Source organism: Gigantopelta aegis, chromosome 9, assembly GCF_016097555.1.
Source record: "Gigantopelta aegis isolate Gae_Host chromosome 9, Gae_host_genome, whole genome shotgun sequence".
NCBI lineage: Eukaryota > Metazoa > Mollusca > Gastropoda > Neomphalida > Peltospiridae > Gigantopelta > Gigantopelta aegis.
Window position 1 is genome coordinate 27371253 of NC_054707.1, and position 15381 is coordinate 27386633.

At 31.9% G+C, this 15381-nt stretch overlaps 1 protein-coding gene across 1 annotated transcript in view; it reads right to left on the bottom strand.

The window, feature by feature from the left end:
- Positions 1 to 4083: 4083 nt before the first annotated feature.
- Positions 4084 to 15381, bottom strand: part of LOC121380588 (myotubularin-related protein 13-like) — a 114659-nt gene continuing 103361 nt past the window's right edge. The window contains exons 36-40 of the mRNA XM_041509472.1: positions 14961 to 15264; positions 13353 to 13508; positions 12092 to 12228; positions 11242 to 11373; positions 4084 to 10487 (exon numbers count right to left, since the gene is read on the bottom strand). Coding sequence (XP_041365406.1) covers positions 10395 to 10487; positions 11242 to 11373; positions 12092 to 12228; positions 13353 to 13508; positions 14961 to 15264 — 822 coding nt within the window. The 3' untranslated portion in view covers positions 4084 to 10394. The remainder of the gene's footprint in view (positions 10488 to 11241; positions 11374 to 12091; positions 12229 to 13352; positions 13509 to 14960; positions 15265 to 15381) is intronic.

The window sequence follows — 15381 nt, forward strand, 5'->3', positions numbered from 1 at the left end:
AACAACCCACCCCCCCCAAAAAAAAGAAAACAAAACCCCATCACATTAAAGACATATGATTTGAGTATGGAAGCAGATTATTAATATTTTTTACATATTTAGCCACAAAACTGAATAATTAACAATGAACAGTAGTGCTGCATATTCTAAAAAAAGGTCTGACGAAATAATACATGTACATGAATATTAGTTACAAAATCTACAACATAAATATAATATAAACAATAAATTGTCTGCATAGATGAACAAGCAACTTTGCAAATTAGTCTAAAAGCACTAATGGATGATTAAGCAAATAAGTGAATACAGTCTATTTCATAATCTAAAATCAAATGCAGTAGAGTAAGTTGAACTGAAACCCCTAATATTCTTTCCCTTTTCAGGTTTTCACATTGTTGGCCAGACACGATTCATCCAATGTATTGTATTTGTGTATTTCCACCAAATGAGGAGACAACTGCCAATGACATATTTTATAAAGTTTACCTAACAGACTGTAAAAGTGGCCCTTTTTGCTTCATATTCAAATACAGATATGAACGTACGAATCTTTTACAGCCTATAAGAAACAAGACAATATCATTTCATGTAAAGTTTCAGTGCACATAAAATTACCTAAATATATTGCTTTTTTAAATGTTACATCAAAACAATTTAGAAATAATTTCCCCATCATTAGTTTGAATACGATCAATCTTTTCTAATGAAATCATACAGGGAGGTTTAAAAAAAAAAAAATAATAATAAAAAAAAGAGAGAAATAAACTGCAAACTAGCCCATCCCTCCCCCAAACAAATTAACAAGGAACAAAATATAAAACATACTGTTCTGTAAATAAAAGATGGCAACCGTAGCCAATTTGATACAAAGAAAATATTTCTACTAAAGATATCAACAAGGTTTGATGTAAATGAACACTAGAACTTGAAGACTTAGTTATTAGAGACAGTTTTATGATGTTTCATGAACAAAAATCTGTGCAAGTTCAGCTTCATAGAAAGTGATAATTCAGAATGCAAACTATTAACAGAAACTGTTACAGGCAAATATACTTTCCCCCAATATTATACTGACATTTAAAAAGGCTGGATATAAACTGCATAAAAAATACATCGATAACTTTTGTGTGTCCAGCTTTGCCAATTTAATTTACACATGCTTTTTAGATTATACCTTGGATGAACCTAAAAGAATATCTAACAATCTTTAAATGAACTTTTTAAAAATGTTTTTAGCATAAGTAAACAGCATTTTAAAAAAAGAAGAAAAAAAGAAGAAAAAAACCCAAACAAAAAACAACAACTGGAATTACATGGTCTCGTGGTTAGGACATCGGTCTACTGGGTTCGGATCCAAGTCGAGGCATGGGATTTTTAATCCAGATACCGTCTCCAAATCCTGAGTGAGTGCTACGCAAGGCTCAATGGGTAGGTGTAAACCACTTGTACTAACCAGTGATCCATAACTGGTTCAACAAAGGCCATGGTTTGTGCTATCCTGCCTGTGGAAAGTGCAAATAAAAAGATCCCTTGCTGTCTGTCATAAAAGAGTAGCCTATGTGGCGACAGCGGGTTTCCTCTAAAAAAAACTGTCAGAATGACCATATGTTTGACGTCCAATAGTCGATGATAAGATAAAAAATCAATGTGCTCTAGTGGCATTGTTAAATAAAACAAACTTTACTTTTAATAACCTTATGTATGAATAAATAAATATAACCCTCTATCAATATTTCCACTCTTTATATTGCATGTTACAGTCGCAATGAGTTTTAAAAATTATTTGATAAAAGAGTCATTATTTTGCAGTATATTCACTTTATACAAGGCCATTAATATTTAATTTTAAGAAAACACACACACAATATATATATATATATATATATATATATATATATATATTTATACACACCAGTCTTTGAAATGACAATGATGTAGTATGACTGTACAGCTAATCAATGCAATATGTCACTAACAGATACTTTTCTAATAAAACTTAAAAGGTGGCAGTGATTAAATAAATAAAAATATTGGAGGGGGATACATACAATATATTAATTTAATTCTAAAAAAAATGTTTGTATATAAACTAGTAATTTTGAAGCTGAAATTTCTGAATAAATAATGATAATGATAACAAATGCTTTTAATTTCTTTCTTTCAAGATACATAAAAATAGGGCACTTTACAAATCTATTAACATTTGTAACAAGTTGCAGTGTTACGTATATCATACACATACTGTAGACTTCACATAAACAAAAGTGGATAACTCTTAAACAATATATCAGGTGATATAAACAACTCATGCACAGTATACAGTTTATCGAAATAGTAAAAAAATATGTGAAATGGTAATGCTCAAGAATGGTTCATGCAATTTGTCTTATTGTGGTTTAGGTCAAGGTCGATTATTATACAATCAAAATCTAACAAACATGTAGGTTAAATATAAAATAATACCTAACAACATTAAGAAACAAGTATTTAGTAAACAATATTTACTATAAACAATATTTAAACAAAAATACACATTTAGTACTGTACACAATACATGTAACATTAAGTATTAACTGAATTTTAACAACATAAACCAAACATGCCTTTTGAATTTAAACTTAAAACTTGTTGAATAAATATATTACCTAAATATTCTCTTTATCCTGCTTACTGATTCTCCGTAATTATAGTATTATAGCAAGAAAATGGATATGATACTCATTTAAAAACAAGAGTCCTGTACACCTAGATGAACTTTTGAAATATTCCCTGTTCAAATATTTAGAAATATTTGAAGAGACTGCCCCCGTACTAAATTTCAGACCAATGCAATCAAAATTCTTGGAAGAGACAGACTTCAAGGGAAAAGTTGTTGGACGACGGACAGATGCTGTACAAATTAGTGTCAATGTCATAAGGCAGATAATAAAAGCTGAAATGGATTTTAAAATATTTATAGAATCTTAATTTTTCAATGCTTCTGGTATTTCCTGATAGTAAATATAAAAAAGTTTTATTTTACTGTTTTAACTTTTTTTAAAAGATAAAACAGACAAGTGTATGTGAAGGTAGCCATACAGGGAACATACAGACTTTATATTTTATTACAAACCAAAACTTATCATTTCCTAAAGCGAAATAAAAAAAATAAACTTGTATGTTTTGGTTATCAACAGGCACAAAGATGACAATCACCATATTATTTTAATATACAGTTATACTTAATAAACTATTCACATCTAGGAAGTGATTTTGTTTTTTAAATTCATGGAAAATGAAAATTGTATCACTTATTAAATATCAAATGAAAGTATGTGTAACATAATCGAATACATGTACCTCATCTCATAACAGGTTTGTATATAGTTTTTAAAGTAGTATATATGTCATAAATATCCCATTGTTTTGCAGCTAAATGACAACAGAAATTCTCTGTTACTATTTGGGGTTGTTTTATTATTATTTTATTTTATTATTTATTTTTTATTTATTTTGGGGGGGGGGGGGGGTATAAAAAAATTAAATTAGATTTTTTTACTATAAATAATTTGAATGTTTGCCTACCTGTCTGTATCACCTACAGTAGTCAGTTTTATTAACAGGGATTATTAGATTATTTCTTTATTCTGAACATATTTAAAGAAAATCCAGTTGTATACTAACTCAGTTACTGGTATAGTTTTAATTCTTAGCTTTTCCAATGAATTTATCAGCTTTGAACTTGTAAATATTGAAGTTAAACAATATCACTAAAGGTTATATTTACTATGTCATCATTAATTAAAGTTTGTATACCTGCTACATTATATATAAAAGAAATATTTTACTACAGAAACACATGAACAGAATATATATTACAATTTACACTATATGTAATAATTCACAAAAACACAACAACCAAACTAATTATCAAGGTTACCTAAACTAAAAACAAAATAGTGTTAGTTATTTTTTATCGTTAGATAGATTTGTAAATATATCAATTATGGTTTTGCATACTATTACACAACAGTTAAACACAGCAATACTAAGAAAACATACTCAACACATTACCCGATTCCTAAAATGAACTACATACCTAAATCTGTATGGTAATATTTATTAACCAAAAATTACAATTTCACCATTCATCCAAAATACATGTAGGTTATTTAATGTAAAATCAAAATGCACAGTAGGCTAAGAATTTCTGATAAAAGAAGATGACAAATGTAAAACCCCTTGCTAAACCAAAACTGTTTATGTAACAGAATCATACTAGTCCACGGGGAACTGTTGAACTGACATACGACTGTTCTAAATAATGCCAAAACCCATATAAAAATGTATTATAAAGTTTTAAACCAATATCAACTCTCATAACATTTCCATTAGTTGGTTTCAAACTTGGCTGTTCCACAAGTTGCTTTCTTACCAGTATTATAAAAGATTTAACCTATGCAATTTGATGGTAATTTGTAAAAAATTGTTGAATTGGTATGTTTTTATATGAATTTTAACTTTATTCATTATAGAGTTACATGTCAGTTCATTCATTCCCTTTTGAAGCAAACGACTATAATTTATGTAATTATGCAGTGTACATTTATTAAAGCATTGAAACATCACACCTGTATGCATGTTATTTTCTGCAGACACAGCTAGTTGTTAAAATTCACCCACAGTTAAATGAATTATGTGAAATTAATTCACTTTAGATATACAATATAAACAAATATACACTTACAATAATTTTAGATTTAGAATGTTTCACAATATAATGTTTTAAGCAGTTTGTGAACTTCTAAACCATATTCCCATACTACCATTAAAAATAGAATACTACAGGAGAGGCCATTAAATACCATTTATTTTACGACCTGTTTTAAAATGTATCTAATGAGTAAAAGCAAGACAAATGGTATCTACATGTAACAGACACAAATATAGTATGTATTCTGTTTCTTACATATCCTCAAAAGCAGGTTTTAAATTAATTTAAACGTCTTCTGCAACTAAAACATATTCACAGCCCTTGTGCCTGTAGCCAACTTTTACGCATCACAGACTAATCAACTTGTGTGTCACAGATAATACATTTTCACCAATGATTGTATAAGAAAAACATATTATCAAAAACAAATATGTTACCCACATAAATTGGGGCTTTTGTTTTCTCGGGGAATGGTAGCATGAAGTTTTGTGATGATGGTGCAAAGATTTAAAATTTCTTTTAAAAACAATTTATTTATCAGTAGTTATCCAATTTTAAGTTAGAATACTTGCCACTATGAACAGAATTCATATGCTGGAATAACATATAAGCTTTGTGTATAATATAAAGAAACAATAAGAATGAAATATAGCAGTGGGTTTTTAAAAAAAAAATACTATTACATTGGACTCATAGTATAAATCTGTCTTAAAAGTTGACAATAATTTCCATGAATTATTTTTTCTAATTAATGTCAGTTTATTTAGTTTACTTACAATGAAGAATTGACAATATCCAAGCTTGTTTGTGGTGGGATTTTAGAGTAGATAAAAGATAATAAAAGCTTATATTATTCAAACATATTTTACATTTGACATGAACATGTACTGCATTCATTAAACTCAAATATGGAACTTGTCATTTACAGGTTACCATACATGTAGTAGCAAAAGAGCTATTTGGTTAAAATGTACTGACTAAATGAATTTGACAACAGCAATATGAAGAAGTTATGACTAGAAATCATGTTATATTAATTTTAAAATATTTAACACCAGTAGGACCAAATCTTTGACAACCTATATAAAACATGTACTTAGTTAATTGTATATAGAACATTATAAATTTTATTGAAATTCATATGCATACGTGTCTTGACTACATGTGGTGTAAATAATCAAGTACATTCTCCTAAATAACTACACCCCATTCCAAATAATGTCCCCATGGGCATGTTTTCTTTCTTCATAATTTTGTTATCGACTGCAATACAGATGAAGTACATACAACCTGGGCATCTCTTGCTTCACATTATAAAAGTACACAAGTGTAAATGCAGTAAAAAGTCTAACTGTTTACATATTAATGACAACATTTACTTACCGGTAATCTCACTTTATCTACCAACTTTACAAGGTTGTAGGAAAGACAAAAGAACTTATGACATTCTATAGCAAGCAACAATATACACACTGTGTGTATTCAGTTTACATTCTAGCAAACTCTTAACAAATAACATTTACCATGAAATTTGTATGTTGACAGTATCACCAAAACTCAACCAACAAAAATATTTTATTTATCAAAAATTGAAAGATGACATAAATGCATTACATGACAAACTAAGTAGCCAACATTTTATAAAATATATTAAGGACCAAGACATATTCCCAGTATAAATGTAAATAATGAAGAACCAAGAAAATAATTCAAATACATATAATGATATTCATGTTCCAGACACAGGACTAATTCCGAGATTAAACAAACTACCCATCTGTTAAAGGGCTATACTTAGAGTTTGAATATCAGTATGCTGAATTACTTTTAGTAGCTCAACACTTACTTTTTTCCACACTGTAAACTCAGGATAGGCCCTTTAATTTTGATAATGATTATATCCCTAATACATATTTCATAATGTAACAAACAACTTAACCTCATGTAACAGGATATTAACTAGAAACCTACTTTTTCTTTTCCAAGTTCAAAATTAAAAAAAGAAGTCTAATACAAAATAGTTTGAAGAATGACAACAGCTGAAATCTGCATATGATTTCTTTATATAAGCAACTGCTGAACAGTTAAAGTCTAGTGACTGACAAGAACAATACTAAATGGAAATTGGCGATAATGAGAAATCAAATGATTATGCCTAATGTATATATTAAAGGTAAGAACCTCAATTTATAAACCAACCATTTGACATGTCCACTGAAGATTGAAGCATATCTGTCTTGGGCACAAGTTCCCCCCAAATTGAGTCCAAGCTGAATAAAACCCCCACAATCTGATCACAAGCAGGTCTTACACTTGAAAGTAGCTGCTGTATAGCTTAACACTTTTCAGTGGTCATCTCCATTACTGTAAACCAGTTTGTGAAGAAAGCTACAGGCCCGTAGGAGCTAGGGGGGGCTGGGGGGGATCAGCCCCCCCCCCCCTTCTCCAGTTTTAATGTTCTAATGTTTAAAAATTTGGTCAAAAATGTCTCAGGTAATAAGCCGTAAAAAAACCATGTCAGAATCGCTATGAAGGGGTTAATATTTTAAAATTTTCCTTATGGAGCTTTGAGGCTTTGCGCCTGTGGCGCTGGTGTTTTCGCACAACACACTTTATACAACAATAAAAATTAGCCCCCCCCCCCCCCCCCCAACTTTGAAAATCCGTCCCTGAGCTATGCTTAGCTCTGTACAGCATAGGCACATTCCTGAATGACATACATTCTATGGTAATTAAACAAAAGCACAAAAAGCTAATTGACGGAGTCAAATACAGGTTAATATAAGCATATCAAATAAAGATTCACACATGCCAGATCTCAATGATAAACTATCAAATTATAATTTATTCTGATTTTAAGTGAGAAAACAAAATAAATGAAGACATATAAAATGTTGTAGTCAACACATACACACAAGAAAATAACCCGTAAACTACATTATCGTTTGCAAGCATATACTAATATACACTGTAAGCTTTCCACACTAACATTAACCCCAAAGATGAAAATTCTCTGAGAATTAAATAAAAATAGTGCCATGTTTTCAATGTTTACAAATATTTTTCAACAATTATAGGTAATATAGTGAAATATAAAATACCATTGTACAATATTTGCTATGTTAATCTCAACTATCGGCAGATAAGAAATAATAACATTCTGTTACAAATTATATTATTGTTAGCATATGATAAGGTATAAGAATTTTTAAAATGGTTAATATAAATATTGTGAAAATATTTTTATTTGCTGGTTTCATGTTTAATATATTTTGTGATTTTAACTTCAAACAGAGCCATTACAAAATTACATAAATATTTTATTTTGAAAATGAACTGAATTTTTCAAGTTTCATTTAATATCTAATATTTTTACACTTATATTTAATATAATTTTAAACAATCAACAGCCAGCAAATAAATAAATACATTCACATCAAAATCTCTGAGATCATGGGGCATTTGTTTGTACATAAATTCTTATTAGGATGAAACGGGAAGATATTCATGAGAATAATGGCAACAGAAAGATAAAGCTACCACTGAGTAAACTAATGAAAACTGATCACATAGAGCTTTTGCATGAGAATGTTGCTGGTTTCCATCAGCTACCCTTTGTATCAGCTGCACAAGTTTACCTTTCTATCAGGAGACCAAATCTGTAAACATCAGAATCATGATACATAATGAAGCAAGATTCTGTCCTTTTAAAAACAAATTACATAACAGACAAACTATAAAACTGGTCTACAAGCCTGTTCAGTGTTTAAATTGGTAACTACTGCTATTCGACATTTACAATAAAGATGGTCTATGCTGTTAATTAATATTATTGTGGCAGCTACCAATACTTGCAAATAGTGTACAAAATCGTCCAGTAAATAAAGCGAAAAAGCTGGTCTATAATCCTGTTCAGTATTATCTTGATAGCTATTGACATTTGCACCTGGAGTAACATAATATTTTCTAGTATATGAAGTGAAAGATCTCAAAAATGCAAAGCTGATCTGTGATGTTATCAGTTACTGGTAGGTGGTGTATCTTCAATACGTTCCAACAGCTCCCGACACTAGAACTCAGGTATCATAGTGTCCTATACAGTTGATCCTGCTCAAGCAGCCACCTCTATAAAGCAGACGTAAAAAGTCACCCAACTGATCTTCCATATTATGTAATTAAGCAGCATGTATAAAACAGGTATATTTCTAAAGATGTTAATTTCTGGTATGCCCTTATATGGCTCCTTCATTTCTGGCACTTTCTATCATCATAATGTCTAAGTGAGCTTGGCATCCTTCTACTAATGTTTGAAACAGTCTTCTGTAAGACCTGTTTTCCATTAACGCCATGCATTTCCACATGTGGAATTGTATTTTTTCATATCAGCATTTTCACAAACGGATTACTGTCGTCAAAGTGTACTTTTAAGCCAAAATAGTTCACTTATTGTTTTAGTATAGATCTATGTTTGAAGGGTAATTATGTGGAATATACCCATCGATTGACTTTTTTTCAGCATGCTGAATACCTGCGTATCAAATAACGAATTAGGAAAAGGTACTGCATATATGTACTGTATCAATAAACTTTAATGGAAAGCAGGCATAACCCAGAAGCTCACAATTACTTTCATATGATATATAACAATGTTCTATGTATCTGACCATGCTCCTAGGCATTTCAATTGTTGTAATTGTCCTATTTATCTTGGCATCAACCTTCTTTCACTTGTATCATGTGTCCCAGAATCTCTCATTTAGTGTCATCATAATCTTGACAGCATCACACTGTCATATATATATCCTGGAAGCTCTCAACATGCATACCTCGGTTATTTTTAGTTGGTATAGATATATGATGTCCGTTTGTTTCAATTGTTCTATGTATCTGAGCTGCTCATCAAACTGTGAGACAGTCTAGTATAGTATTCTAGGTCTTAACAGTCTCTTTAACATATTTTGCTGTATATGTTATATTCTACATGTCTTGGCAGCCATTGACATTTTAAAAGTTTCTATCATACTGTCCTACTTGGTAACCATTTTATGTTTTTAGTTGGTATATTACAAAATCTCATGTGATATAAATAATATTGAACAAAATGATCCAAAACATTTACAAGATCCAGAAAAGTAGATGTTACTGTAAGCAGGAACCATTTTGGGTAGAGCTAAAATAGAGCATTCCAGAGCATTTTCATCTGTCATAACATCCAATATGTCCTGGAAGCTGCCAACTCATCTGATGTATTACACGCTCAACACATCTTGCGGAAACCCATAGCACTTTCTGTAAGTTAACAACATGCTCGGCTCATATTGTCACTTACTAATCAACTTTTCTGCTAAACTAATCCTAACAAAGCAAAGCTTTTTTGCATCATCTCCCATAACAGCATATTTAAAAAACAAAAGACTAATGATGTCACTGCCCAACAAAATGTTATATTAGTCTGAAAAAAACTAAGCTGACAAAATCTTTCCATGAAAATCACCATGTCTTCACCACTATGCAGTTCTATCTATTAAGATGATCATATCACAAAGTGAAGATAGTCTCATATAGTCTTGTGCCAGCTATTCACAATGCCATATATTAAGTCACTACGCAAAAGCAAATATAGCACTGAGACGAAAATTATATCCGATCATTTGTATTAAGAGTCATGGTTGACTTAAAGTCTTTTGTTTGCTATCTGTTACTACTGTATACAACTTTGTAGCTTGTCAATCCATTCTTGGGCCGCAGCAGGACTTGTTGCCATGAAGTTGTATTGTCGTCGAACTGTCCGAATCTGAAAGTGAAAAATAAATATTTCAATCTCACAGTAAAAACATAAATAGCACATTAGAAAAACAATATAAACATTTAATTTTAAAGGACATTTACATCAACCATTACCAACAAATGTTATAAAATGTAAAACAAATTTATTTAAAAACATGCCATCCTTACATAAGCAATATGTGTCAATATGGTATGCATCCACCAATATAGGTTTTAATGCTCTAAAATACCACCAATAACTTAAAAATTATAGATAGTAGATAAGAACCCCCACAACCCCTCTCCCCCCAAAAAAAACCCCAACAAGCAAACAACTAGGATTATCAAATAAAACAAAAGAAAAAACATTTGTTTGAAGTCTCAGCACTTTATTTAATTTGCAAATATTATCCAACTTAATAGGTAATGTGACACTTTTAGTATAAGATAAAAACAAACTTTCTGCAATTAGGCTGTTCCTACTAGCAACAAATTTATTATATATGCATTTTTGCACAGGCAAAACACCACATACCATAACCTTTGATCTGACCGGCACAAAAGAAGCAACAAGAGAAATCAATTCTACAAGCTACTGCAGATCAGTGGTGTATTCTACCACTGAACTACTGACCCTGGTTCACAAATTAACCCTTTCGTGTCTGAGCTGATTGTCATAGACTGAGCCTTTTTGTGATGTCATACTAGTAGCAGAGTGGAGTATGCCGTCATGTTCACAATGTAATTAAATTAATCCCATCACGCTACATATAGGCTAATACCTCAAATATTGAATTGTCTTCCGACTTCTTGGAGGTGCCAGGGAAGCCCTTCACTGGCTGTACGGACTCCACTTCAGCCAAGTCAATAAAGCCTCTACAGTTGGAGTCTTCTACCGCATCGTAGTATCGCATCTAGGAAACACATAAATAGAATATTACATGAATGTCATGGAAGCTATGAAAAAACACAAAAACATAATTCACACTCATCAAACAAAAAAACCCTGCGCATGCTGTAACCTCACCGTGGTGCAGGGGTGTAACATTCTCTTTGAGAATGGCCAATACAGCACAAACTGAAGTTTAGAGTAAAATTCGGTGTCCGTAAAATTCTGTGATATTTGTATTTGTATTTTTGGCTCAGTTCTTTACACTGTTTTTGTTTAAACCTTGAATTTTTATATTGATGTTGATCATCACTTTATTTATTTGCATTATCATAGTTTGACACCCAATAGCCGATGTATTTTTCGTGCTGGGGTGTCGTTAAACATTCATTCATTCATTCAAACAAAAAATGTCAAAACACTTTTTCATTTTGGCCTAACTTGCTTTTGTTTTTTAAAAAAGAATTTATATTTATCACCTATCTGTTTTCATAAGAGAACTTCAACATGTAAATAACACCTCAAAAATATAGAGGATATTTCAAGTACAATCATAAATATATGGAAGGAAAAAATGGAAAGGTTATTGAACAAATTATTCGTATCATTTATTTGATCTACTGGCCATTGTTAATCTTGAATTTTTGTCACCTCTCAATGAAATAATGTCTATTTAACTCTGACAAATCTAAAGGAAAACAAAATTATTATTCACTCCTGGTAAACATATTTCACTAGGTTACCTGATGCTTCATGGAGTCCAAAACAAACCATCGTTGTTTCCATCCCTTCAGCAGTGCACCCTGTTTGTACAAGTAGCCTTCATGAGTTCGTGTTTCTCCAACATTTGCTGGAAAGTTCTCATAAATCTGTGATGTAGCTGTCAATTAAAATAAAAATGTTGCGGTAAATAGTATTTGGGAGAAAAATTACAAAGCAAGCTGCTACTAAGAAACAACTTAAATGTTTTTCTTTGAATAAATAACAAATTCAAAACCAATCTACATAGCAAATGAATGGTATTTTTTTCTGGTCATATTGTTCCATATTTTCACTACTCAGCATTTGAAATAAATACACAAGACTAAGTTGACTTATTTTCATTTATAATACACCTGTGCAGCAAAATCAGTTTAAAAATCTTTCCGTAAACTTTTAATAATGGGCACTTGTGTCAGAAAGTAAGAACACTGTCTAATTACCATTAATCATGATTTGCATTATATGACACATACTGGTGTGTTTTTAAAATGGCGAATATTCTCATAACTTGTAATTTTTCAAACCACAATGGAAGTTAGCAAATATATTTAAAATTTTATAAATAAAGAAACTAGATTTGACAGATCAGTAGTGAATGTTGTCTGCATGAGTTTTCTCTACATTAAGTTGCAAGTCACATGAACGACACTCTTAAAGTGGGGGATAAATGTATGGAAGGCCATTTGTTAAACTAACAATTGTTATTGAGAAACAACATTACTAGATTTTTTACTGTTTCTAGAAGAAAGCTTTTTCTTTTTTTTTTCAGCAACCTATAAAAGTTTTAAGCACTATACTCATGAAAATTTATTGACTGCATGGAAAGCTGTTACGGGTGGCATATCTGTTTACAAAGCATGACATTGTAAAAACTATCAAATACAAAAACAAACTCTAATGAGCATAAAGCAAGGGAAACTTTCTAATCTTGAACACAGGGGTGCTGGTCAACAACCAATGTTCACCAAAAACTTGTATATATGTTCATAATTTTCATTTACATTTGCTGCATTGACAATCTGTTGTGTTGTTCTCTCAATCTTATTGGACAATGTAAACAATTATATCATTAAATTTATCCGATTGTTGGATTGAGCATGCGCAGTAGCGTTTTCCTGTTAATGGGATGGAATTTGATATGTCCATGATATATCAAAATTAACGCTCTTTAAATAAATGTACTGATAAATTTTTTAATATGTTAAAAAGGACAAAGTGAGTGATTTTGCTGTGTGCACGTACCAACAGATGTGGAGCTGGTATTGGAGACACCGGTCTGTGATATGTTGGAGCTGCTGGCACTTGTGTCAGCCACCGTCTTCAGCTTTGTGCAGCTCTTTGGAACAAAGGGCTGACATTTTTCATGACAGTTATAGCCACAATCAACGCAGTGCATGCCTGAAACAGCAGAAGCTAGAATATTAAAAACAATACAAATTTAAGTGTCAAGTAGTAGAATGAAAACAACAGTTACTGGTAAACCAATTGAAACCACAAGCTAACAGTTTCTTTCATACTTGTAATTCACTGAATTATTGCAGTCTCACTAGGTGGTTTGTCCACTTATCTACCATACTGATGTTCTTCTATTCACTTCATTGGAAAATTCACCTATTTATAAGTTCCATTTACAGCAAATTGTTATTTTTCAAATATCTAAGTGAAATGTCATTGTTTCAATCTCAATGTCATGAGCCCATAATATCTTGAGGAAGAAATTTTCTCAAACCACCAATATTTTCCAACAACAGGGTCAGTGCTTCAGTTCTTCAGTTTTCTTTTCTAGTTGTCCAATCAAGTCCTTTATGTCAGATTTCTTGTCTTTCAATCTTTTCCTCATAGTGTTTGACTTTGTAATGAGCTCTGCCATTCTTGTCCCTGATTTGTCTTCTGCCAGTTCAGCAAACTTCTCTGCAGAACTCTCTAAACTCCTAAAAACATCATGTAGTGTCTTTATTTTCTTTCTCATGCTCTCAATATCATCAATTTTTCTCTTTTCTCCTTGTTTTTCTGTCACCATCTTCCTTCTCATCTCTTCCAGATGAAGCCTGTAACACATCCTTGCAGATGAAGCCTGTAACACATCCTTGCAGATGAAGCCTGTAACACATCCTTGCAGATGAAGCCTGTAACACATCTTTGCAGATGAAGCCTGTAACACATCCTTGCAGATGAAGCCTGTAACACATCCTTGCAGATGATGCATATTTCAGAAGCTCCTTGGTAATAGGAACCTTACATGTAGCTACTCCTCCACAGATAGTGACATAATCACAAATTAGTCTGTGTGCGATCACGGTGTTCTCGTGCATATTGAATACCTCAACAACTTTGTTTACTGAAAACCCTTGCTCAAATTCCTTTCACACACTGTACTTTGCAGCACACTTATGGTATTATCGATTGCAAGCCACATGCAGTATTTTTCATTGATCAGACAAGATTTGTTGAACGTACACTTCCCCATAATCATTGCTTGGTAAATTGAATTGTTTGTTTTGCCGCCATTTACATAACATAATTGCGCATACATAACCGGAATGACTGGAACATGTATTTTTATACACAGTTACAATGACTGCGGGTCTCAACTTCGCTAATTATTTGCACATTTGCGATGTTTAATGCCGCAAATTCTTGAAACACTATAAAACTGGCTAATAAAATTTAAGACCTTCCACAGAAAAGGTACTATTTTTAAGACTTTTCAAGGCCTTGGAAATTTACAAACAATATAAAACTTTTTAAGGATTTGTGGGAACCATGAACAATGTTTAATATTTCATGAAGCACTGGTTTGAATTGGAAAACCCCAATGCTATGAAAAGAAAAGAATACATGTGACAGTACCTGTCTTTGACAGTCCCCACAACAGCTGTGTGCAATAGTCGCAGTAGACTGGTGTGGTATACGCCTGCTTCTCAAACCGATGGGGCTGGCTGAACGCCCTGGCTGCTTCGCCCAGCAGCTTGCCCTTGACGAGGATCTCCAGTGTGGACCGCTTGTGTATGGTGCGACCATGCGAGCGCACTAGCTGGGTGTTGAAGGATACTTGTCGGTGGACTGTGTCACGTACGGGGGACTCCAACTTGTCCCACATTACCTTCCACTTCTGTGGCAAGTGTCCCAAATCGATCTCCAGCTGATGCATTTCCTGCAGAAACAAAACTGATTTTTAACAAATGAACCAATAACAATAGCTGTATTAAAGACAATGATTCTGATTGTTAGGCAGTGTCAAATATTTTTGGCTATTACAAGTTTTTTTCTG